This window comes from Anomaloglossus baeobatrachus, chromosome 5, assembly GCF_048569485.1.
Source record: "Anomaloglossus baeobatrachus isolate aAnoBae1 chromosome 5, aAnoBae1.hap1, whole genome shotgun sequence".
Classification (NCBI taxonomy): Eukaryota; Metazoa; Chordata; class Amphibia; order Anura; family Aromobatidae; genus Anomaloglossus; species Anomaloglossus baeobatrachus.
The window spans coordinates 8,216,236-8,243,836 of record NC_134357.1 but is presented as its reverse complement, the minus strand read 5'-3'; the positions used below and the strand labels follow the sequence as shown (position 1 = coordinate 8,243,836).

The 27,601-nt window shown below is 53.2% G+C and overlaps 1 protein-coding gene across 1 annotated transcript in view; it reads left to right on the top strand.

The window, feature by feature from the left end:
* Window positions 1–23,761, top strand: part of CASP7 (caspase 7) — a 134,545-nt gene extending 110,784 nt beyond the window's left edge. Inside the window, 4 exon segments of the mRNA XM_075348162.1 lie at window positions 7,346–7,451; window positions 7,453–7,519; window positions 15,433–15,571; window positions 22,819–23,761. Coding sequence (XP_075204277.1) covers window positions 7,346–7,451; window positions 7,453–7,519; window positions 15,433–15,571; window positions 22,819–23,042 — 536 coding nt within the window. The 3' untranslated portion in view covers window positions 23,043–23,761.
* Window positions 23,762–27,601: the final 3,840 nt, after the last annotated feature.

Genomic DNA, 27,601 nt, shown 5'->3' with positions numbered 1-27,601 from the left:
TCAGAGCTCGACCCATCATTTACACCGATCACATCCCCCACAATACACAGTATCAGAGCTCGCCCCCATCATTTACACCGATCACATCCCCCCACAATACACAGTATCAGAGCTCGACCCCATCATTTACACCGATCACATCCCCCACGATACACAGTATCAGAGCTCGCCCCCATCATTTACACCGATCACATCCCCCCACAATACACAGTATCAGAGCTCGCCCCCATCATTTACACCGATCACATCCCCCCACAATACACAGTATCAGAGCTCGACCCATCATTTACACCGATCACATCCTCCCACGATACACAGTATCAGAGCTCGACCTATCATTTACACCGATCACATCCCCCATGTTACACAGTATCAGAGCTCGCCCCCATGATTTACACCGATCACATCCCCCCACAATACACAGTATCAGTGCTCGACCCATCATTTACACCGATCACATCCCCCCACGATACACAGTATCAGAGCTCGACCCCATCATTTACACCGATCACGTCCCCCCACGATACACAGTATCAGAGCTCGCCCCCATCATTTACACCGATCACATCCCCCCACAATACACAGTATCAGAGCCCGACCCCATCATTTACACCGATCACATCCCCCATGTTACACAGTATCAGAGCTCGACCCATCATTTACACCGATCACATCCCCCATGTTACACAGTATCAGAGCTCGACCCATCATTTACACCGATCACACCCCCCACGATACACAGTATCAGAGCTCGCCCCCATCATTTCCACCGATCACATCCCCCCACAATACACAGTATCAGCGCCGTCATTTCCACCGATCACATCCCCCCACAATACACAGTATCAGAGCTCGACCCCATCATTTCCACCGATCACATCCCCCCACAATACACAGTATCCGAGCTCGACCCCATCATTTACACCGATCACATCCCCCCACAATACACAGTATCAGAGCTCGCCCCCATCATTTACACTGATCACATCCCCCCACAATACACAGTATCAGAGCTCGACCCCATCATTTACACCGATCACATCCCCCACGATACACAGTATCAGAGCTCGCCCCCATCATTTACACCGATCACATCCCCCCACAATACACAGTATCAGAGCTTGCCCCCATCATTTACACCGATCACATCCCCCACGATACACAGTATCAGAGCTCGACCCCATCATTTACACCGATCACATCCCCCACGATACACAGTATCAGAGCTCGCCCCCATCATTTACACCGATAACATCCCCCCACGATACACAGTATCAGAGCTCGACCCCATCATTTACACCGATCATATCCCCCCAGAATACACAGTATCAGAGCTCGACCCCATCATTTACACCAATCACAACCCCCCACAATACACAGTATCAGAGCTCGCCCCCATCATTAACACCGATCACATCCCCCACAATACACAGTATCAGAGCTCGACCCATCATTTACACCGATCACATCCCCCACGATACACAGTATCAGAGCTCGACCCCATCATTTACACCGATCACATCCCCCACGATACACAGTATCAGAGCTCGACCCATCATTTACACCGATCACATCCCCCCACAATACACAGTATCAGAGCTCGACCCCATCATTTACACCGATCACATCCCCCACGATACACAGTATCAGAGCTCGACCCATCATTTACACCGATCACACACCCCCACGATACACAGTATCAGAGCTCGACCCATCATTTACACCGATCACATCCCCCACAATACACAGTATCAGAGCTCGACCCATCATTTACACCGATCACACACCCCCACGATACACAGTATCAGAGCTCGACCCATCATTTACACCGATCACACACCCCCACGATACACAGTATCAGAGCTCGGCCCATCATTTACACCGATCACATCCCCCACAATACACAGTATCAGAGCTCGCCCCCATCATTTACACCGATCACATCCCCCCACGATACACAGTATCAGAGCTCGACCCATCATTTACACCGATCACATCCCCCCACAATACACAGTATCAGAGCTCGCCCCCATCATTTACACCGATCACGTCCCCCCACAATACACAGTATCAGAGCTCGCCCCCATCATTTACACCGATCACATCCCCCACGATACACAGTATCAGAGCTCGACCCCATCATTTACACTGATCACATCCCCCACGATACACAGTATCAGAGCTCGACCCATCATTTACACCAATCACATCCCCCGCATTACACAGTATCAGAGCTCGCCCCCATCATTTACACCGATCACATCCCCCGCATTACACAGTATCAGAGCTCGCCCCCATCATTTACACCGATCACATCCCCCCACGATACACAGTATCAGAGCTCGACCCCATCATTTACACCGATCACGTCCCCCCACAATACACAGTATCAGAGCTTGACCCCATCATTTACACCGATCACATCCCCCCACGATACACAGTATCAGAGATCGACCCATCATTTACAGCGATCACATCCCCCCACGATACACAGTATCAGAGCTCGACCCCATCATTTACACCGATCACATCCCCCCACGATACACAGTATCAGAGCTTGACCCCATCATTTACACCGATCACATCCCCCCACGATACACAGTATCAGAGATCGACCCATCATTTACACCGATCACATCCCCCCACGTTATACAGTATCAGAGCTCGACACCATCATTTACACCGATCACATCCCCCACGCTACACAGTATCAGAGATCGACCCATCATTTACACCGATCACATCCCCCCACGTTATACAGTATCAGAGCTCGACCCATCATTTACACCGATCACATCCCCCACGATACACAGTATCAGAGCTCGACCCATCATTTACACCGATCACATCCCCCACGATACACAGTATTAGAGCTCGCCCCCATCATTTACACCGATCACATCCCCCCACGATACACAGTATCAGAGCTCGCCCCCATCATTTACACTGATCACATCCCCCCACGATACACAGTATCAGAGCTCGACCCCATCATTTACACCGATCACATCCCTCCACGATACACAGTATCAGAGCTCAACCCCATCATTTACACCGATCACATCCCCCCATGATACACAGTATCAGAGCTCGACCCATCATTTACACCGATCACATCCCCCCACAATACACAGTATCCGCGCCGTCATTTACACCGATCACATCCCCCGTGTTACACAGTATCAGAGCTCGACCCCATCATTTACACTGATCACACCCCCCCACGATACACAGTATCAGAGCTCGCCCCCATCATTTACACCGATCACATCCCCCCCACGATACACAGTATCAGAGCTCGCCCCCATCATTTACACTGATCACATCCCCCCCACGATACACAGTATCAGAGCTCGCCCCCATCATTTACACCGATCACATCCCCCACGATACACAGTATCAGAGCTCGCCCCCATCATTTACACCGATCACATCCCCCCACAATACACAGTATCAGAGCTCGCCCCATCATTTACACCGATCACATCCCCCCACAATACACAGTATCAGAGCTCGACCCCATCATTTACACCGATCACATCCCCCACGATACACAGTATCAGAGCTCGCCCCCATCATTTACACCGATCACATCCCCCCACAATACACAGTATCAGAGCTCGCCCCCATCATTTACACCGATCACATCCCCCGTGTTACACAGTATCAGAGCTCGACCCCATCATTTACACTGATCACACCCCCCCACGATACACAGTATCAGAGCTCGCCCCCATCATTTACACCGATCACATCCCCCCCACGATACACAGTATCAGAGCTCGCCCCCATCATTTACACTGATCACATCCCCCCCACGATACACAGTATTAGAGCTCGCCCCCATCATTTACACCGATCACATCCCCCCACGATACACAGTATCAGAGCTCGCCCCCATCATTTACACTGATCACATCCCCCCACGATACACAGTATCAGAGCTCGACCCCATCATTTACACCGATCACATCCCTCCACGATACACAGTATCAGAGCTCGACCCATCATTTACACCGATCACATCCCCCCACAATACACAGTATCCGCGCCGTCATTTACACCGATCACATCCCCCGTGTTACACAGTATCAGAGCTCGACCCCATCATTTACACTGATCACACCCCCCACGATACACAGTATCAGAGCTCGCCCCCATCATTTACACCGATCACATCCCCCCCACGATACACAGTATCAGAGCTCGCCCCCATCATTTACACGGATCACATCCCCCCCACGATACACAGTATCAGAGCTCGCCCCCATCATTTACACCGATCACATCCCCCACGATACACAGTATCAGAGCTCGCCCCCATCATTTACACCGATCACATCCCCCCACAATACACAGTATCAGAGCTCGCCCCATCATTTACACCGATCACATCCCCCCACAATACACAGTATCAGAGCTCGACCCCATCATTTACACCGATCACATCCCCCACGATACACAGTATCAGAGCTCGCCCCCATCATTTACACCGATCACATCCCCCCACAATACACAGTATCAGAGCTCGCCCCCATCATTTACACCGATCACATCCCCCACGATACACAGTATCAGAACTCGCCCCCATTATTTACACCGATCACATCCCCCCACAATACACAGTATCGGAGCTCGACCCCATCATTTACACCGATCACATCCCCCACGATACACAGTGTCAGAGCTCGACCCATCATTTACACCGATCACATCCCCCCACGATACACAGTATCAGAGCTCGACCCCATGATTTACACTGATCACATCCCCCACAATACACAGTATCAGAGCTCGCCCCCATCATTTACACCGATCACATCCCCCCACGATACACAGTATCAGAGCTCGACCCATCATTTACACCGATCACATCCCCCCACAATACACAGTATCAGAGCTCGCCCCCATCATTTACACCGATCACGTCCCCCACGATACACAGTGTCAGAGCTCGACCCATCATTTACACCGATCACATCCCCCCACGATACACAGTATCAGAGCTCGACCCCATGATTTACACTGATCACATCCCCCACAATACACAGTATCAGAGCTCGCCCCCATCATTTACACCGATCACATCCCCCCACGATACACAGTATCAGAGCTCGACCCATCATTTACACCGATCACATCCCCCCACAATACACAGTATCAGAGCTCGCCCCCATCATTTACACCGATCACGTCCCCCCACAATACACAGTATCAGAGCTCGCCCCCATCATTTACACCGATCACATCCCCCACGATACACAGTATCAGAGCTCGACCCCATCATTTACACCGATCACATCCCCCACGATACACAGTATCAGAGCTCGACCCATCATTTACACCAATCACATCCCCCGCATTACACAGTATCAGAGCTCGGCCCCATCATTTACACCGATCACATCCCCCGCATTACACAGTATCAGAGCTCGCCCCCATCATTTACACCGATCACATCCCCCCACGATACACAGTATCAGAGCTCGACCCCATCATTTACACCGATCACATCCCCCCACGATACACAGTATCAGAGCTCGACCCCATCATTTACACCGATCACGTCCCCCCACGATACACAGTATCAGAGCTTGACCCCATCATTTACACCGATCACATCCCCCCACGATACACAGTATCAGAGATCGACCCATCATTTACACCGATCACATCCCCCCACGTTATACAGTATCAGAGCTCGACACCATCATTTACACCGATCACATCCCCCACGTTACACAGTATCAGAGCTTGACCCATCATTTACACTGATCACATCCCCCACGTTACACAGTATCAGAGATCGACCCCATCATTTACACTGATCACATCCCCCACGTTACACAGTATCAGAGATCGACCCATCATTTACACCGATCACATCCCCCCACGTTATACAGTATCAGAGCTCGACCCCATCATTTACACCGATCACATCCCCCCACAATACACAGTATCAGAGCTCGCCCCATCATTTACACCGATCACATCCCCCCACAATACACAGTATCAGAGCCCGACCCATCATTTACACCGATCACATCCCCCACGTTACACAGTATCAGCGACGTCATTTACAGCGATTCTGATTAACCCCAGAGAAAGTGTCGCTGATCTACGAGGATATTCCTGACATTTTCTGCTCTGTAAACAGCTGACAACACAGCAAAGGGTCTCATAGTGGTAAGTGATCAGTCAGGAGAAGGGAGAAATATATTTCCCAGACAGTAGAATCACCATGGACCCTGTGAAGACGTCATGAATAAGTGATGATTAGCGAGAACTGGACGACCCTCAGAAACTAATTAAAAAACAAGAGCAAAGTCAGCCCAGGAGGCTGCAGAGAGGCCGACAGCAACATTAAAGGAGCTGCAGGAATTTCTGTCCAGGCCTGGTTGTGTCCTCTGACAACATCTCCCGTATTCTTCATATGTCCAGCTTGTGGGGTCGGGTGTCAGATGGAAGAATAATACCCAAGCCTGGCTATGTTTTACCAAAAATGTCATCAAATAGGCGAGAAGCACAAAAACGTGTTCTGTCTGATGAGACCGGAGGGGAACTTTTTTGGTCTTAGTTTCAAAAGGTACAAATCCAGCTCTGCGCATCTACAGAGGATCCCCCTCCCCACAGTGAGGCCTGGTGGAGGCAGCATTGTGCTCTGTAGATGCTTGTGAAACTGGAGCTTTAGCCAAGGGGGAGGGACTTATGAACAGATATCAGATAATTCTGCAGTAAAACCTTCCGGCCTCCGCTAAAAAAGATGAAGGTGAATTTTACCTTTCAGCTCAACGACCCTGGGCGACCTCCGAATCACCAAAAGAAGAAGATGGAAGATCTGGAACAGCCGCGACATGAGGCCAAGGGGAAATCTGTGGTGACCTGAAGAGGGCGCTGTACACAAGAGACCTCGCAATCAGGCGGATGAGGGAGGGGCAAAGATCAGCGATTCTACATGTGATGGACCTAGACCCCAAAAAGACTGAACGTGCCAGAAAGTCACAGGGGACTTCACCCAAGTATTACTGTAAGGGTGTGCAGATTTATGCAACCACATTATTTCACCTTTCTTTTTCTTTTTCCACCTAAGATTTCACTTTTCACATGATTCTTGTAGCATTATTTTTTACATGATAAAAACCTGCCATTTTCCAGGGGTGTGTAGACTTTTTATGTCCACCGTACATGGTGCCAGGGAGTGTCCTCTGTTTCTGGGTGACCATATTCTGCTGTTTAGCTCTCACACGGCTGATCCTCGGTGTGGACAGGATCCTGGGCCTCGCAGGGCACCCAGCTTTCCCACACTCCTGAATGTACTGCACTGATTGTCTCCTTCTCCCGGCAGTGGCGCAGCAGAATCACAACGACAGCGCTTGCTTCGCCTGCATCCTCCTGAGTCACGGAGAAGAAGGGCAGATCTATGGCACCGATGGGGCGATGGCTATCAAATCCTGACCACCTGTTCCGGGGAGACAAGTGCAAAAGCCTAGTGGGAAAACCCAAACTGTTCTTCATCCAGGTAAACTCTGCGCGAGGGTAAAGATCAGACGATGTACGGCTCTAACACCCCCCCCCCCCCGCAGCTCTCTGGTGTACAGCTCCATCCCCCTCGCAGTTCTCAGGTGTATGGCTCCATCCCCCCGCAGCTCTCTGGTGTACGGTTCCATCCCCCCGCAGCTCTCTGGTGTACGGTTCCATCCCCCCCGCAGCTCTCTGGTGTACAGCTCCATCCCCCCCCGCAACTCTCTGGTCTACGGCCCCATCCCCCCTTGCAGCTCTCTGGTGTACGGCTCCATCTTCTCCCCCCCTGCAGCTCTCTGGTGTACAGCTACATATTCCCCCCCTGCTGCTCTCAGGTGTACGGCCCCATCCCCCTCGTAGCTCTCTGGTGTACGGCTCCATCCCCCCCACAGCTCTCAGGTGTACGGCTCCATCCCCCCCCCGCAGCTCTCAGGTGTATGGCTTCATCCCCCCGCAGCTCTCTGGTGTACGGCTCCCTCCCCACCCGCAGCTCTCTGGTGTACGGCTCCATCCCCCCCGCAGCTCTTTGGTCTACGGCCCCATCCCCTCTTGCAGCTCTCTGGTGTAAGGCTCCATCTTCTCCCCCCCCTGCAGATCTCTGGTGTACAGCTACATATCCCTCCCTGCAGCTCTCAGGTGTACAGCCCCATCCCCCCCGTAGCTCTCTGGTCTACGGCTCCATCCCCCCCGCAGCTCTCAAGTGTACGGCTCCATCCCCCCCCCGCAGCTCTCAGGTGTACGGCTCCATCCCCCCCGTAGCTCTCAGGTGTACGACTCTATCCCCCCCGCAGCTCTCAGGTGTATGGCTCCATCCCCCCCCCCCCCCCGCAGCTCTCAGGTGTACGGCTCCATCCCCCCCGTAGCTCTCTGGTGTACGGCTCCATCCCCCCGCAGCTCTCTGGTGTACGGCTCCATCCCCCCGCAGCTCTCTGGTGTACGGCTCCATCCCCCCGCAGCTCTCTGGTGTACGGCTCCATCCCCCCGCAGCTCTCTGGTGTACAGCTCCATCTTCTCCCTCTACAGCTCTCTGGTGTACAGCTAAATCCTCCCCCCTTGCTGCTGTCTGGTGTACAGCTCCATTCCCCGCAGCTCTCTGGTTTGTGGATCCATCCCCCCCGCAGCTCTCTGGAGTACGGCTCCCCCGCCCCCGCAGCTCTCTGGTGTGCGGCTCCATCTCCCCCTGCAGTTCTCTGGTGTATGGCTCCATCCCCCCCCCGCAGCTCTCTGTTGTATGGCTTCATCCCCCCACAGCTCTCTGGTGTACGGCTCCATCCCCCCCGCAGCTCTCTGGTGTATGGCTCCATTCCCCCCCCCCCGCAGCTCTCTGTTGTATGGCTTCATCCCCCCCACAGCTCTCTGGTGTACGGCTTCAATCCCCCCCCGCAGCTCTCTGGTGTATGGCTCCATCCCCCCCCCCCCCCCGCAGCTCTCTGTTGTATGGCTTCATCCCCCCCGCAGCTCTCTGGTGTATGGCTCCATCCCCCCCCGCAGCTCTCTGGTGTATGGCTCCATCCCCCCCACAGCTCTCTGTTGTATGGCTCCATCCCCCCCGCAGCTCTCTGTTGTATGGCTCATCCCCCCCCGCAGCTCTCTGTTGTATGGCTTCATCCCCCCCGCAGCTCTCTGTTGTATGGCTTCATCCCCCCCGCAGCTCTCTGGTGTACGACTCCATCCCCCCGCAGCTCTCTGGTGTACGACTCCATCCCCCCGCAGCTCTCTGGTGTACGACTCCATCCCCCGCAGCTCTCTGGTGTATGTGTCCGTCCCACTGCAGACACTCCAGTTCCATCTAGCTGCCCACAAGCATACGGCTTATATACGTCTCCCTCCCGTCTCCCCCTCCCCCGCTTTCTCCAGAGCCCCTCCCTCTTCTATGTCCCTGTCCACCATTTTTTTTGCTTTCCAGCCTAATAATTTCTCAGCTCCCTTCTACAATAATGACCAGAATGCAGACAGTGATATATAGTGATCACGGCCGGTTCTGGATCCCTGGGGTTTTCCATTGAGTGGATGGAATCTGCGGTCACTACAGATCCTCCGCTCTGGTTACATTGTAATAACAACTGTGAAATATGAATGTAAACTATAGGCAATGTGTCTCGCCATGGGAGGCTCCGCCCCTCAGCTAAGCCCCGCCCATTGTTTACAAAAGCTTGTGTGTTTGTTTTTAATAAAATCCCCCAACATTTTTCAGACGTTACAGAACTTTTATTTGTTGATGATTCACAGTTTTTGGCAATAGGAGCAGAATTCCCGGTTTTGAGTATTTGACACCTGGAACAATGGGTCCTCAGTGCCGTGTGGAGCTGACTGCACCTATGGAAGGGGCCGGAGGGGGGTACGAGACAATGAGAAGGCATGGGTCGGAGGGGGTACGAGACACTGAGAAGGAATGGGCCGGAGGGGGTACGAGACACTGAAAAGGAAGGGGCCAGAGGGGGGTACGAGACACTGAGAAGGAATGGGCCGGAGGGGGGTACGAGACAATGAGAAGGAATGGGCCGGAGGGGGCACGAGACAATGAGAAAGGAATGGGCCGGAGGGGGTACGAGACAATGAGCAGGAAGGGGCCAGAGGGGGGTACGAGACACTGAAAAGGAAGGGGCCGGAGGGGATACGAGACACTTAAAAGGAAGGGGCTGGAGGGGGTACGAGACACTGAGAAGGAAGGGGGCCGAAGGGGGTACGAGACACTGAGAAGGAAGGGGCCAGAGGGGGGTACGAGACACTGAGAAGGAAGGGGCCAGAGGGGGGTACGAGACACTGAGAGGGAATGGGCTGGAGGGGGTACAAGACACTGAGATGGAAGGGCCGGAGGGGGTACGAGACACTGAGATGGAAGGGGCCGGAGGGGGGGAACGAGACACTGAGAAGGAATGGGCCGGAGGGGGGTACGAGATACTGAGAAGGAAGGGGCCAGAGGGGGTACGAGACCACTGAGAAGGAAGGGGCCGGAGGGGGTACGAGACAATGAGCAGGAAGGGGCCAGAGGGGGTACGAGACACTGAAAAGGAAGGGGCCGGAGGGGATACGAGACACTGAAAAGGAAGGGGCTGGAGGGGGTACGAGACACTGAGAAGGAAGGGGCCGAAGGGGGTACGAGACACTGAGAAGGAAGGGGCCGGAGGGGGTACGAGACACAGAGAAGGAAGGGGCCGGAGGGGGTACGAGACACAGAGAAGGAAGGAGTCGGAGGGGGTACGAGACACTGAGAAGGAAGGGGCCAGAGGGGGGTACGAGACACTGAGAAGGAAGGGGCCAGAGGGGGGTACGAGACACTGAGAGGGAATGGGCCAGAGGGGGAACGAGACACTGAGAAGGAAGAGGCCAGAGGGGGAACGAGGACACTGAGAAGGAAGGGGCCGGAGGGGGGTACGAGACACTGAGAGGGAATGGGCCTGGAGGGGGTACAAGACACTGAGATGGAAGGGGGCCGGAGGGGGTACGAGACACTGAGATGGAAGGGGCCGGAGGGGGAACGAGACACTGAGAAGGAATGGGCCGGAGGGGGTACGAGATACTGAGAAGGAAGGGGCCAGAGGGGGTACGAGACAATGAGCAGGAAGGGGCCAGAGGGGGTACGAGACACTGAAAAGGAAGGGGCCGGAGGGGATACGAGACACTGGAAAAGGAAGGGGCTGGAGGGGGTACGAGACACTGAGAAGGAAGGGGCCGAAGGGGGTACGAGACACTGAGAAGGAAGGGGCCGGAGGGGGTACGAGACACAGAGAAGGAAGGGGCCGGAGGGGGTACGAGACACTGAGAAGGAAGGGGCCGGAGGGGGTACGAGACACTGAGAAGGAAGGGGCCAGAGGGGGGTACGAGACACTGAGAAGGAAGGGGCCAGAGGGGGGTACGAGACACTGAGAGGGAATGGGCCAGAGGGGGAACGAGACACTGAGAAGGAAGATATAATAGAAATGGTATGAGCTCATACTCTGGGTGCCCTATTGTACCTGTCTTATCGTTCCTACCTCAGGCTCTGTTAGGTGCCACATATAGACAAGCCATTTACAGATCATGAGCCACAGGGGTGTTAACCTATGGATTTAATCTAATCTAGTTGCTGTTTTTGCTCACGATTCCATTTTTTGCATATATTATAAAGACGTGGGGGACATTGCTTTCTCCCATCTTGGATGGTTAGACGACCATCTTCTTAAAGAAGTCTAATAAGAGGACGTTAGTCATCCTATCATCTATGTGAGGGTATTAAGGCTATAAGAGTGATATATATAAAATCCATGCGAGTGAATATCCCATGTGATACACACCACACCATAACCCTTTGAGTCCTTGAAACAGACCATAAGTTTTGGTCGAAACGTTGGACTTGTTCACATACGGCTTTTTTGATATCCCCACAAGAACGATAAAATAAAATATATTCAAACGAAATATTATCTTTGGAATTTACTTTATTTAGTGTGCCGGATTCTCTACATCTACTGAGAAGGAAGAGGCCAGAGGGGGAACGAGACACTGAGAAGGAAGGGGCCGGAGGGGGAACGAGACACTGAGAAGGAAGGGGCCGGAGGGGGAACGAGACACTGAGAAGGAAGGGGCCGGAGGGGGAACGAGACACAGAGAAGGAAGGGGCCGGAGGGGGTACGAGACACTGAGAAGGAAGGGGCCAGAGGGGGAACGAGACACTGAGAAGGAAGGGGCCGGAGGGGGAACGAGACACTGAGAAGGAAGGGGCCGGAGGGGGAACGAGACACAGAGAAGGAAGGGGCCGGAGGGGGAACGAGACACTGAGATGGAAGAGGCCAGAGGGGGAACGAGACACTGAGAAGGAATGGGCCGGAGGGGGAACGAGACACTGAGAAGGAAGGGGCCGGAGGGGGAACGAGACACAGAGAAGGAAGGGGCCGGAGGGGGAACGAGACACTGAGAAGGAAGAGGCCAGAGGGGGAACGAGACACTGAGAAGGAATGGGCCGGAGGGGGGAACGAGACACTGAGAAGGAAGGGGCCGGAGGGGGAACGAGACACTGAGAAGGAAGGGGCCGGAGGGGGAACGAGACACTGAGAAGGAAGGGGCCGGAGGGGGAACGAGACACTGAGAAGGAAGGGGCCAGAGGGGGAACGAGACACTGAGAAGGAAGAGGCCGGAGGGGGAACGAGACACAGAGAAGGAAGGGGCCGGAGGGGGAACGAGACACTGAGAAGGAATGGGCCGGAGGGGGTACGAGACACTGAGAAGGAAGAGGCCAGAGGGGGAACGAGACACTGAGAAGGAAGAGGCCAGAGGGGGAACGAGACACTGAGATGGAAGGGGCTGGAGGGGGAACGAGACACTGAGAAGGAAGGGGCCGGAGGGGGAACGAGACACTGAGAAGGAAGGGGCCGGAGGGGGGAACGAGGCACTGAGAAGGAAGGGGCCGGAAGGGAAATGAGACACTGAGAAGGAAGGGGCCGGAGGGGGTACGAGACACAGAGAAGGAAGGGGCCGGAGGGGGAACGAGACACTGAGAAGGAAGGGGCCAGAGGGGGTACGAGACACTGAGAAGGAAGGGGCCGGAGGGGGTACGAGACACTGAGAAGGAAGGGGCCGGAGGGGGTACGAGACACTGAGAAGGAAGGGGCCGGAAGGGAAATGAGACACTGAGAAGGAAGGGGCCGGAGGGGGTACAAGATACAGAGTGATTGCTCTGCTGCTGACCAGCTGTGCGGATCTCAGGAGTCAGGTGACCTGTGGCTCCAAAATTTCTAATTGGCCCCTCCCTGCATCTAGAGATCTGATTGGCTGCTGGCGTTCTGCTGCCCCAGATGTCCGTTATGTCATGGTACAGGGACTTTCTGTGACATTGTCCGCGGGCGGAGGAGGGGACGCCGCGCTCTCCCACTGCTGCTCGGGTCCGGCTGCCGCGGCTGCTGCGGCCTGCTGCTGCTCGGTGGCTCGAGCGATGGGCCGGATCCCGGGGACTCTAGCGGCGCTCCTCGCCCGTGAGTGAAAGGGGTTTTTTTTGGTGTGGGGATTGTTTATTGTCCGTGACGCCACCCACGGTTGTGGTGATTTGTTGGCACCACCGCTGCTCTGGACGGGGATCCCAGGAAGGATGGTATGGAGCAGCCAATTGTTGTGTTGCCCCTTTATGGGTAGGGGTTGGTGATCCCGGGGCCCAGTGATGAGGTGGGAGATGCAGGGCTTGGTGGGCGCAGGGACGCGGGGGCAGCGCTGTGCCTTGCGGCACTGTGGTACTCACTCAGCCTGAGACGATGACACAGTTCTCGGTAAAACACACGGCTGGAAAGACGGTTCCCACGGACGGCTGCACTTGCTCTCCCAGTAGGTGACGGTGATGTCCCTTTGTCCTGCTCCTAATGTTTCTGTATTGGTTGCGATGGGTTCCCACCGGTAACCCGCTCCCCGGCTTGGATATGGGCCGGAGGAGCCCTACTTTGCCCGCAGGCGCTGGCCCTGAGAAACTGGTGCCCTGGCGGTGGCGGTGTTCCTCCTCAATGGTTGGACTGTTGCCTTCAATCTGGACTTGGTTGTTTGGAGACAGACGTCCCCTTCACTGACGGATTTGGCAAATTATGGCGACTCCTAGCCTTGCCGGGGTCCGAGAGGCCCCTGCCCTGGTGCTGACTGTTCTTCGTATACTGCTCCAGACCGCCGGGCCACTACTCGACCGCGGTCCTTCCAGCAACCTCCGAGCAGTCCCCCTCCAGACTGTCACCGCCGTTGCTGACCTTGCTGACTCTGTCCTGCACACAGCTGGACCAACTTCAGGCTTTTCTACTCTCACTTTTACTCTTTTCTTCTTTGCTCCATTACTACTTCACTTTCACTTCACTTAGCTCCTCTACCACTCCACTGTTTACTCCTTCCTCACTCAAGCTCTCCCTGAGCTCAACTCATCTTGCTTCCTCTCTCCTTCTGTCCAAACTCTATCTGCCTGGTTCCTCCCGCCTCCAGGGCTGTGAACTCCTCGGTGGGCGGAGCCAACCGCCTGGCCCACCCCCTGGTGTGAACATCAGCCCCTGGAGGAAGGCAACAAGGATTTTGGTAGCCTTGGTGTTCCTAACTGGGATGTAGGGTGTGGTGGTGTGATGACCTGTGACCCCTGGCTTGCCCAGGGCGTCACAACATCATCATGATGACATCAGAGCGCTATCTACAGGAAGAAGGTTAAATGGAGCTGTCATGTCTGATAACATTATCCAGCGTAAATGGGGTTAATCTGCAGGATAATAACGTCACAATGCTGTCCAGTCACTGCACTGAAGGTCCGGCTACAGGGAGAAAATGAACTTTATTCCTCCCAGAGCTGCCGACTTTCAGTCAGAGGCTTTCAGTCACCACTCAGTACACAATGAGGGGGCAGCTCGGTGGGTCAGTGGTTAGCACTGCAATCTTGTGGTGGCTCAGTGGTTAGCACTGCAATCTTGTGGTGGCTCAGTGGTTAGCACTGCAGTCTTGCACCGCTGGGGTCCTGGGTTCAAATCCCACCAATGTTGTTACATTTCTGTCTCTGCTTTCCGCTGGTTTGTTACAATGTATCAGTCTGGGGTCGTGACTGTTCCTCTCACCCTGTATAGCGGTGTCATGTATCTATATACAGGGGCGACCTATAGAGGGTGCAGTCACCCCAGGGCCCCGGAGCCTCGAGGAGCCAATAAGACCGGCCATTATAAGACCATTAGAGACGTGTGATAGTCGGGGGCCGTGTTGGGAGATTGGGGGCCACGATCTTAAAGTGACGGCGCTGCTACACAACACAAGTATTGGGCCCCGCAGATAATTCCATGCAGGGGACTATAGTCCCTTTCTGGAGCCCCCGGGTCCTGGCCCCGTCTGTTTCTTGGGGGTCCCGGCCCATTTATCCAGTCATCTCCTAATGGCAAAAGCCCAACGTCTCCTGGAACAGTCCGTGCCGGTCTAACGCTCCCCGTAACGTTTCAGGCCTGCCGGGGCTCCGAGTTCGATGATGGGATTCAGACCGACTCGGGACCCGCCAACGACTCGCTGGAGACGGACGCCAATCCCAGATACAAGATCCCGGTGGAGGCCGATTTCCTCTTTGCCTATTCAACTGTGCCAGGTATTGGTAAGCAGTGAATGGTGGGGGGCACAGACGGCTCATGTATAGGGGGAAAGGGCCACGTCACCCACATCTACAGGAAACAAGCGGCACCACAGGGTCGCAGTGTCAATATCCGATGTATAGCGAAAGGAGGGGAATGTGGCTGACTGCTTATAACAATAGCCGAAGTAGAAAAAGAGGAGGGGGCTGGCTGACTGCTTATAACAATAGCTGATGTAGAAAAAGAGGAGGGGACTGGCTGACTGCTTATAACAATAGCTGATGTAGAAAAAGAGCAGGGGACTGGCTGACTGCTTATAACAATAGCCGATGTAGAAAAAGAGGAGGGGGCTGGCTGACTGCTTATAACAATAGCCGATGTAGAAAAAGAGGAGGGGACTGGCTGACTGCTTATAACAATAGCTGATGTAGAAAAAGAGCAGGGGACTGGCTGACTGCTTATAACAATAGCCGATGTAGAAAAAGAGGAGGGGGCTGGCTGACTGCTTATAACAATAGCTGATGTAGAAAAAGAGGAGGGGGCTGGCTGACTGCTTATAACAATAGCCGATGTAGAAAAAGAGCAGGGGACTGGCTGACTGCTTATAACAATAGCCGATGTAGAAAAAGAGGAGGGGACTGTCTGACTGCTTATAACAATAGCCGATGTAGAAAAAGAGCAGGGGACTGGCTGACTGCGTATTACAATAGCTGATGTAGAAAAAGAGGAGGGGGCTGTGGCTGACTGCTTATAACAATAGCCAATGTAGAAAAAGAGGAGGGGGCTGGCTGACTGCTTATAACAATAGTAAGGACTAGTTCTGTGCGGGATTGGCTGAGCGCAGGACCAGTTCTGTTCAGGTTCGGTTGAGCGCAGGACCAGTTCTGTGCAGGATCGGCTGAGCGCAGGACTAGTTCTGTGCAGGATCGGCTGAGCGCAGGACTAGTTCTGTGCAGGTCCAGCTGAGCGCAGGACTCGTTCTGTACAGGTGCGGCTGAGCGCAGGACCAGTTCTGTGCAGGATCGGCTGAGCGCAGGACCAGTTCTGTGCAGGATCGGCTGAGCGCAGGATCGGCTGAGCGCAGGACCAGTTCTGTGCAGGATCGGCTGAGCGCAGGACCAGTTCTGTGCAGGATCGGCTGAGCGCAGGACCAGTTCTGTGCAGGACTGGCTGAGCGCAGGACTCTTTCTGTGCAGGATCGGCTGAGCGCAGGACCAGTTCTGTGCAGGTCCGGCTGAGCGCAGGTCTAGTTCTGTGCAGGATCGGCTGAGCGCAGGTGCAGGTGTGGCTGAGCGCAGGGCCAGTTCTGTGCAGGATCGGCTGAGCGCAGGTGCAGGTCTGGCTGAGCGCAGGTCCAGTTCTGTGCAGGTCCGGCTGAGCGCAGGTCCAGTTCTGTGCAGGTCCGGCTGAGTGCATGACTAGTTCTGTGCAGGATTGGCTGAGCGCAGGTCTAGTTCTGTGCAGGATCGGCTGAGCGCAGGACTCTTCTGTGCAGGTGCGGCTGAGCGCAGGACCAGTTCTGTGCAGGATCGGCTGAGCGCAGGTCCAGTTCTGTGCAGGTCCGGCTGAGCGCAGGTCCAGTTCTGTGCAGGTCCGGCTGAGCGCAGGTCCAGTTCTGTGCAGGTCCGGCTGAGCGCAGGTCCAGTTCTGTGCAGGTCCGGCTGAGTGCAGGACTAGTTCTGTGCAGGATTGGCTGAGCGCAGGTCTAGTTCTGTGCAGGATCTGCTGAGCGCAGGTCTAGTTCTGTGCAGGTGCGGCTGAGCGCAGGACCAGTTCTGTGCAGGATCGGCTGAGCGCAGGTCTAGTTCTGTGCAGGTGCGGCTGAGCGCAGGTCTAGTTCTGTGCAGGATGGCTGTGCGCAGGTCTAGTTCTGTGCAGGATGGCTGAGCGCAGGTTTAGTTCTGTGCAGGATGGCTGAGCGCAGGTCCAGCTCTGTGCAGGATGGCTGAGCGCTGGTCTAGTTCTGTGCAGGATGGCTTAGCGCAGGTCTAGTTCTGTGCAGGTGCGGCTGAGCGCAGGTTTAGTTCTGTGCAGGATGGCTGAGCGCAGGTCCAGTTCTGTGCAGGATCGGCTGAGCGCAGGACTAGTTCTGCGCAGGATCGGCTGAGCGCAGGTCTAGTTCTGTGCAGGATCGGCTGAGCGCAGGACTAGTTCTGTGCAGGTCCGGCTGAGCGCAGGTACAGTTCTGTGCAGGTCCGGCTGAGCGCAGGTCCAGTTCTGTGCAGGTCCGGCTGAGTGCAGGACTAGTTCTGTGCAGGATTGGCTGAGCGCAGGTCTAGTTCTGTGCAGGATCGGCTGAGCGCAGGACTCTTTCTGTGCAGGTGCGGCTGAGCGCAGGACCAGTTCTGTGCAGGTCCGGCTGAGCGCAGGTCCAGTTCTGTGCAGGTCCGGCTGAGCGCAGGTCCAGTTCTGTGCAGGTCCGGCTGAGCGCAGGTCCAGTTCTGTGCAGGTCCGGCTGAGCGCAGGTCCAGTTCTGTACAGGTCCGGCTGAGCGCAGGTCTAGTTCTGTGCAGGATTGGCTGAGCGCAGGTCTAGTTCTGTGCAGGATCGGCTGAGCGCAGGTCTAGTTCTGTGCAGGTGCGGCTGAGCGCAGGACCAGTTCTGTGCAGGATTGGCTGAGCGCAGGTCCAGTTCTGTGCAGGTCCGGCTGAGTGCAGGACTAGTTCTGTGCAGGATTGGCTGAGCGCAGGTCTAGTTCTGTGCAGGATCGGCTGAGCGCAGGACTCTTTCTGTGCAGGTGCGGCTGAGCGCAGGACCAGTTCTGTGCAGGATCGGCTGAGCGCAGGTCCAGTTCTGTGCAGGTCCGGCTGAGCGCAGGTCCAGTTCTGTGTAGGTCCGGCTGAGCGCAGGTCCAGTTCTGTGCAGGTCCGGCTGAGCGCAGGTCCAGTTCTGTGCAGGTCCGGCTGAGCGCAGGTCCAGTTCTGTGCAGGTCCGGCTGAGCGCAGGTCCAGTTCTGTACAGGTCCGGCTGAGCGCAGGACTAGTTCTGTGCAGGATTGGCTGAGCGCAGGTCTAGTTCTGTGCAGGATCGGCTGAGCGCAGGTCTAGTTCTGTGCAGGATCGGCTGAGCGCAGGTCTAGTTCTGTGCAGGTGCGGCTGAGCGCAGGACCAGTTCTGTGCAGGATTGGCTGAGCGCAGGTCCAGTTCTGTGCAGGTCCGGCTGAGTGCAGGACTAGTTCTGTGCAGGATTGGCTGAGCGCAGGTCTAGTTCTGTGCAGGATCGGCTGAGCGCAGGACTCTTTCTGTGCAGGTGCGGCTGAGCGCAGGACCAGTTCTGTGCAGGATCGGCTGAGCGCAGGTCCAGTTCTGTGCAGGTCCGGCTGAGCGCAGGTCCAGTTCTGTGCAGGTCCGGCTGAGCGCAGGTCTAGTTCTGTGCAGGTGCGGCTGAGCGCAGGACCAGTTCTGTGCAGGATCGGCTGAGCGCAGGTCCAGTTCTGTGCAGGTCCGGCTGAGCGCAGGTCCAGTTCTGTGCAGGTCCGGCTGAGCGCAGGTCCAGTTCTGTGCAGGTCCGGCTGAGCGCAGGTCCAGTTCTGTGCAGGTCCGGCTGAGCGCAGGTCCAGTTCTGTACAGGTCCGGCTGAGCGCAGGACTAGTTCTGTGCAGGATTGGCTGAGCGCAGGTCTAGTTCTGTGCAGGATCGGCTGAGCGCAGGTCTAGTTCTGTGCAGGATCGGCTGAGCGCAGGTCTAGTTCTGTGCAGGATCGGCTGAGCGCAGGTCTAGTTCTGTGCAGGTGCGGCTGAGCGCAGGACCAGTTCTGTGCAGGATTGGCTGAGCGCAGGTCCAGTTCTGTGCAGGTCCGGCTGAGTGCAGGACTAGTTCTGTGCAGGATTGGCTGAGCGCAGGTCTAGTTCTGTGCAGGATCGGCTGAGCGCAGGACTCTTTCTGTGCAGGTGCGGCTGAGCGCAGGACCAGTTCTGTGCAGGATCGGCTGAGCGCAGGTCCAGTTCTGTGCAGGTCCGGCTGAGCGCAGGTCCAGTTCTGTGCAGGTCCGGCTGAGCGCAGGTCTAGTTCTGTGCAGGTGCGGCTGAGCGCAGGTCTAGTTCTGTGCAGGATGGCTGAGCGCAGGTCTAGTTCTGTGCAGGATGGCTGAGCGCAGGTTTAGTTCTGTGCAGGATGGCTGAGCGCAGGTCCAGCTCTGTGCAGGATCGGCTGAGCGCAGGTCTAGTTCTGTGCAGGTGCGGCTGAGCGCAGGTCTAGTTCTGTGCAGGATGGCTGAGCGCAGGTCTAGTTCTGTGCAGGATGGCTGAGCGCAGGTTTAGTTCTGTGCAGGATGGCTGAGCGCAGGTCCAGCTCTGTGCAGGATGGCTGAGCGCAGGTCTAGTTCTGTGCAGGATGGCTGAGCGCAGGTCTAGTTCTGTGCAGGTGCGGCTGAGCGCAGGTCCAGTTCTGTGCAGGTCCGGCTGAGTGCAGGTCTAGTTCTGTGCAGGATCGGCTGAGCGCAGGACTCTTTCTGTGCAGGTGCGGCTGAGCGCAGGACCAGTTCTGTGCAGGATCGGCTGAGCGCAGGTCCAGTTCTGTGCAGGTCCGGCTGAGCGCAGGTCCAGTTCTGTGCAGGTCCGGCTGAGCGCAGGTCCAGTTCTGTGCAGGTCCGGCTGAGCGCAGGTCCAGTTCTGTACAGGTCCGGCTGAGCGCAGGACTAGTTCTGTGCAGGATTGGCTGAGCGCAGGTCTAGTTCTGTGCAGGATCGGCTGAGCGCAGGTCTAGTTCTGTGCAGGTGCGGCTGAGCGCAGGTCTAGTTCTGTGCAGGATGGCTGAGCGCAGGTTTAGTTCTGTGCAGGATTGCTGAGCGCAGGTCCAGCTCTGTGCAGGATGGCTGAGCGCAGGTCTAGTTCTGTGCAGGATGGCTGAGCGCAGGTCTAGTTCTGTGCAGGTGCGGCTGAGCGCAGGTTTAGTTCTGTGCAGGATGGCTGAGCGCAGGTCCAGTTCTGTGCAGTATCGGCTGAGCGCAGGACCAGTTCTGTGCAGGATCGGCTGAACGCAAGACTAGTTAAGAGCAGGATCGGCTGAGCGCAGGCCAGTTCTGTGCTGGATCGGCTGAGCGCAGGTCTAGTTCTGTGCAGGATCGGCTGAGCGCAGGACCCGTTCTGTGCAGGATCGGCTGAGCGCAGGACTCGTTCTGTGCAGGTGCGGCTGAGCGCAGAACCAGTTCTGTGTAGGATCGGCTGAGCGCAGGTCTAGTTCTGTGCAGGATGGCTGAGCGCAGGACCAGTTCTGTGCAGGATGGCTGAGCGCAGGACCAGTTCTGTGCAGGACCGGCTGAACGCAGAACCAGTTCTGTGTAGGATTGGCTGAGCGCATGTCTAGTTCTGTGCAGGATGGCTGAGCGCAGGACCAGTTCTGTGCAGGATCGGCTGAGCGCAGGACCAGTTCTGTGCAGGACCGGCTGAGCGCAGGTCCAGTTCTGTGCAGGATCGGCTGAGCGCAGGACTAGTTCTGTGCAGGATCGGCTGAGCGCAGGACCAGTTCTGTGCAGGATCGGCTGAGCGCAGGTCTAGTTCTGTGCAGGATGGCTGAGCGCAGGTCTAGTTCTGTGCAGGATGGCTGAGCTCAGGACCAGTTCTGTGCAGGTGCGGCTGAGCGCAGGACCAGTTCTGTGCAGGATCGGCTGAGCGCAGGTCTAGTTCTGTGCAGGATGGCTGAGCGCAGGACCAGTTCTGTGCAGGTGCGGCTGAGCGCAGGACCAGTTCTGTGCAGGATCGGCTGAGCGCAGGTCTAGTTCTGTGCAGGAGCGGCTGAGCGCAGGTCCAGTTCTGTGCAGGATGGCTGAGCGCAGGACCAGTTCTGTGCAGGTCCGGCTGAGCGCAGGTCCAGTTCTGTGCAGGTCCGGCTGAGCGCAGGTCCAGTTCTGTGCAGGTGCGGCTGAGTGCAGGACCAGTTCTGTGCAGGTGCGGCTGAGCGCAGGACCAGTTCTGTGCAGGATCGGCTGAGCGCAGGACCAGTTCTGTGCAGGTGCGGCTGAGCGCAGGACCAGTTCTGTGCAGGATGGCTGAGCGCAGGACCAGTTCTGTGCAGGATCGGCTGATCGCAGGACCCGTTCTGTGCAGGATGGCTGAGCGCAGGACCAGTTCTGTGCAGGTGCGGCTGAGTGCAGGACCAGTTCTGTGCAGGTGCGGCTGAGCGCAGGACTAGTTCTGTGCAGGTCCGGCTGAGCGCCGGTCTAGTTCTGTGCAGGATGGCTGAGCGCAGGACCAGTTCTGTGCAGGATGGCTGAGCGCAGGACCAGTTCTGTGCAGGATGGCTGAGCGCAGGACCAGTTCTGTGCAGGATCGGCTGAGCGCAGGACCAGTTCTGTGCAGGATGGCTGAGCGCAGGTCCAGTTCTGTGCAGGATGGCTGAGCACAGGTCCAGTTCTGTGCAGGTCCGGCTGAGCGCAGGACCAGTTCTGTGCAGGTGCGGCTGAGCGCAGGACTAGTTCTGTGCAGGTGCGGCTGAGCGCAGGACCAGTTCTGTGCAGGATGGCTGAGCGCAGGTCTAGTTCTGTGCAGGATGGCTGAGCGCAGGACCAGTTCTGTGCAGGATGGCTGAGCGCAGGACCAGTTCTGTGCAGGATCGGCTGAGCGCAGGTCCAGTTCTGTGCAGGTCCGGCTGAGCGCAGGACCAGTTCTGTGCAGGTGCGGCTGAGCGCAGGACTAGTTCTGTGCAGGATCGGCTGAGCGCAGGACCAGTTCTGTGCAGGATCGGCTGAGCGCAGGACCAGTTCTGTGCAGGTTCGGCTGAGCGCAGGTCCAGTTCTGTGCAGGATGGCTGAGTGCAGGACCAGTTCTGTGCAGGATGACTGAGCGCAGGACCAGTTCTGTGCAGGATCGGCTGAGCGCAGGACCAGTTCTGTGCAGGTGCGGCTGAGTGCAGGACCAGTTCTGTGCAGGTGCGGCTGAGCGCAGGACTAGTTCTGTGCAGGATGGCTGAGCGCAGGACCAGTTCTGTGCAGGATCGGCTGAGCGCAGGACCAGTTCTGTGCAGGATGGCTGAGCGCAGGTCTAGTTCTGTGCAGGTGCGGCTGAGCGCAGGACCAGTTCTGTGCAGGATGGCTGAGCGCAGGTCTAGTTCTGTGCAGGATGGCTGAGCGCAGGACCAGTTCTGTGCAGGATGGCTGAGCGCAGGACTAGTTCTGTGCAGGTCCGGCTGAGCGCCGGTGTAGTTCTGTGCAGGATGGCTGAGCGCAGGACCAGTTCTGTGCAGGTTGGCTGTGTACGGTTCGTCACTCTGCACACCGGTGGTGATCGCACACGCTCTGCTGTAATCTCCGGACCCTTGTGTCTCCGCAGGGTATTACTCCTGGAGGAATCCGGGCCGGGGGTCTTGGTTCGTGCAGGCGCTCTGCAGCGTTCTCAATGAGCACGGGAAGCAGCTGGAGATCATGCAGATCCTCACCAGAGTCAATTACCTGGTGGCCACCAACTTCGAGTCGTGGTCCGATGACCCGCGCTACAGCGAGAAGAAGCAGATCCCGTGCGTGGTGTCCATGCTCACCAAGGAACTGTACTTCTAGAGGAAGCTCCAGACCCGCGGGGGCGCATATTCAGGGAGCCTCCGGGCAAAGCGGATCACCGGGTGGATCCCACCGAAATCTCAGCGTTTCCCTGTCTGTGTCATGTGATCGTGTCCGTCTTATCTAAGTTCTGTGGACTCCACCGCACGACGTGGAAGAATCGCCCCATAGAGTAGATCCCGGCCACATCCCCACAAGTCCCTGTACCCGCCCCATCAGCTCTCGGGAAAGCTGGGTGAGTATCGGGAGCTGCCCTGACAGATGCTACAGGGGTTGTCACTCAGCTTTCTTACAGCCCTGAATGGCACATGTGCAGCCGGGGAACATACTGCCCTACCTAGACTGTTACCAGCAGTGACTCTGCGGTCACCCAGCTTTCCCAGACGTAGTCACCATAGATCCAGACAGGAGAGGACCACTCAGGGACTGGAAAAGGAAGCGGAGTATCCGAGGTGCCTCCGACCGCCCTGACACGGTTAATATTCATCTAATGTATTCACGGCTTTGTTGCTAAAGAGCCCCGCCCCTTATGTCATACTCCGCCCCTTCTGTCAGACTCCGCCCACTTTCTGCTAATGTCCATGAAGATTCAACATATGGGGGAAAAAATGAACGATCCAAGAAAGACGACGATCAGGAAAACGCAGCATGAAAAGCCAAGAATCCACAGAAAAGTTTTATAAAATAGATTTTAATTAAAACTTTTATCTTATTGTAAATGTTTTTTTTTATGGAGTAAAGATTTTATATCCTCAATATCCTGTGAATAGAACGGACCCCGACTGCACAATATACAAGTACGAGCTGCTAAAGAAGTGCAGGAAGAAATGACTATAATACTGCCCCTATGTACAAGAATATAACCACTATAATACTGCCCCCTATGTACAAGAATATAACCACTATAATACTGCTCCTATGTACAAGAATATAACTACTATAATACTGCTCCTATGTACAAGAATATAACTACTATAATACTGCCCCTATATACAAGAATATAACTACTATAATACAGCCCCTATGTACAAGAATATAACCACTATAATACTGCCCCTATGTACAAGAATATAACTGCTATAATACTGCCCCCTATGTACAAGAATATAACCACTATAATACTGCCCCCTATGTACAAGAATATAACCACTATGATACTGCCCCCTATGTACAAGAATATAACCACTATGATACTGCTCCTATGTACAAGAATATAACTACTATAATACTGCTCCTATGTACAAGAATATAACTACTATAATACTGCCCCTATGTACAAGAACATAACTACTATAATACTGCCCCTATGTACAAGAATATAACTACTATAATACTGCCCCTATGTACAAGAATATAACTACTATAATACTGTCCCCTATGTACAAGAATATAACTACTATAATACTGCCCCTATGTACAAGAATATAACTACTATAATACTGCCCCTATGTACAAGAATACAACTACTATAATACTGCCCCTATGTACAAGAATATAACTACTATAATACTGCTCCTATGTACAAGAATATAACTACTATAATACTGCCCCTATGTACAAGAATATAACTACTATAATACTGCTCCTATGTACAAGAATACAACTACTATAATACTGCCCCTATGTACAAGAATACAACTACTATAATACTGCTCCTATGTACAAGAATATAACTACTATAATACTGCCCCTATGTACAAGAATATAACTACTATAATACTGCTCCTATGTACAAGAATATAACTACTATAATACTGCCCCTATGTACAAGAATATAACTACTATAATACTGCTCCTATGTACAAGAATATAACTACTATAATACTGCCCCTATGTACAAGAATATAACTACTATAATACTGCTCCTATATACAAGAATATAACTACTATAATACTGCCCCTATGTACAAGAATATAACTACTATAATACTGCTCCTATGTACAAGAATATAACTACTATAATACTGCTCCTATGTACAAGAATATAACTACTATAATACTGCCCCTATGTACAAGAATATAACCACTATAATACTGCTCCTATATACAAGAATATAACCACTATAATACTGCTCCTATATACAAGAATATAACCACTATGATACTGCTCCTATGTACAAGAATATAACTACTATAATACTGCCCCCTATGTACAAGAATATAACTACTATAATACTGCCCCTATGTACAAGAATACAACTACTATAATACTGCCCCTATGTACAAGAATATAGCTACTATAATACTGCTCCTATGTACAAGAATACAACTACTATAATACTGCCCCTATGTACAAGAATATAACTACTATAATACTGTCCCCTATGTACAAGAATACAACTACTATAATACTGCCCCCTATGTACAAGAATACATCTACTATAATACTGCCCCTATGTACAAGAATATAACTACTATAATACTGCCCCTATGTACAAGAATACAACTACTATAATACTGCCCCTATGTACAAGAATATAACTACTATAATACCGCTCCTATGTACAAGAATATAACTACTATAATACTGTCCCCTATGTACAAGAATATAACTACTATAATACTGCCCCTATGTACAAGAATATAACTACTATAATACTGTCCCCTATGTACAAGAATACAACTACTATAATACTGCCCCCTATGTACAAGAATACAACTACTATAATACTGCCCCTATGTACAAGAATATAACTACTATAATACTGCCCCTATGTACAAGAATATAACTACTATAATACTGCTCCTATGTACAAGAATATAACTACTATAATACTGCCCCTATGTACAAGAATATAACTACTATAATACTGCTCCTATGTACAAGAATATAACTACTATAATACTGCCCCTATGTACAAGAATATAACTACTATAATACTGCCCCTATGTACAAGAATATAACTACTATGATACTGCCCCCTATGTACAAGAATATAACCACTATGATACTGCCCCCTATGTACAAGAATATAACCACTATGATACTGCCCCCTATGTACAAAAATATAACTACTATAATACTGCCCCCTATGTACAAGAATATAACTACTATAATACTGCCCCTATATACAAGAATATAAGTACTATAATACTGCCCCTATGTACAAGAATATAACTACTATAATACTGCCCCCTATGTACAAGAATATAACTACTATAATACTGCTCCTATATACAAGAATATAACCACTATAATACTGCTCCTATATACAAGAATATAACTACTATAATACTGCCCCTATGTACAAGAATACAACTACTATAATACTGCCCCTATGTACAAGAATACAACTACTATAATACTGCCCCTATGTACAAGAATACAACTACTATAATACTGCCCCTATGTACAAGAATATAACTACTATAATACTGCCCCTATGTACAAGAATATAACTACTATAATACTGCCCCTATGTACAAGAATATAACTACTATAATACTACCCCTATACAGTTAGGTCCAGAAATCTTTGGGCAGTGGCACAATTTTGGCGAGTTGGGCTCTGCATGCCACCACATTGGATTTGAAATGAAATCTCTACAACAGAATTCAAGTGCAGATTGTAACGTTTAATTTGAAGGTTTGAACAAATATATCTGATAGAAATTGTAGGAATTGTCACATTTCTTTACAAACACTCCACATTTTAGGAGGTCAAAAGTAATTGGACAAATAAACCAAACCCAAAAAAAAATTTTATTTTCAATATTTTGTTGCGAATCTTTTGGAGGCAATCACTGCCTTAAGTCTGGAACCCATGGACATCACCAAACGCTGGGTTTCCTCCTTCTTAATGCTTTGCCAGGCCTTTACAGCCGCAGCCTTCAGGTCTTGCTTGTTTGTGGGTCTTTCCGTCTTAAGTCTGGATTTGAGCAAGTGAAATGCATGCTCAATTGGGTTAAGATCTGGTGATTGACTTGGCCATTGCAGAATATTTCACTCTTTTGCACTCATGAACTCCTGGGTAGCTTTGGCTGTATGTTTGGGGTCATTGTCCATCTGTACTATGAAGCGCCGTCCGATCAACTTTGCGGCATTTGGCTGAATCTGGGCTGAAAGTATATCCCGGTACACTTCAGAATTCATCCGGCTACTCTTGTCTGCTGTTATGTCATCAATAAACACAAGTGACCCAGTGCCATTGAAAGCCATGCATGCCCATGCCATCACGTGGCCTCCACCATGTTATACAGAGGATGTGGTGTGCCTTGGATCATGTGCCGTTCCCTTTCTTCTCCAGTCTTTTTTCTTCCCATCATTCTGGTACAGGTTGATCTTGGTCTCATCTGTCCATAGAATACTTTTCCAGAACTGAGCTGGCTTCATCAGGTGTTTTTCAGCAAATGTAACTCTGGCCTGTCTATTTTTGGAATTGATGAATGGTTTGCATCTAGATGTGAACCCTTTGTATTACTTTCATGGAGTCTTCTCTTTACTGTTGACTTAGAGACAGATACACCTACTTCACTGAGAGTGTTCTGGACTTCAGTTGATGTTGTGAACGGGTTCTTCTTCACCAAAGAAAGTATGCGGCGATCATCCACCACTGTTGT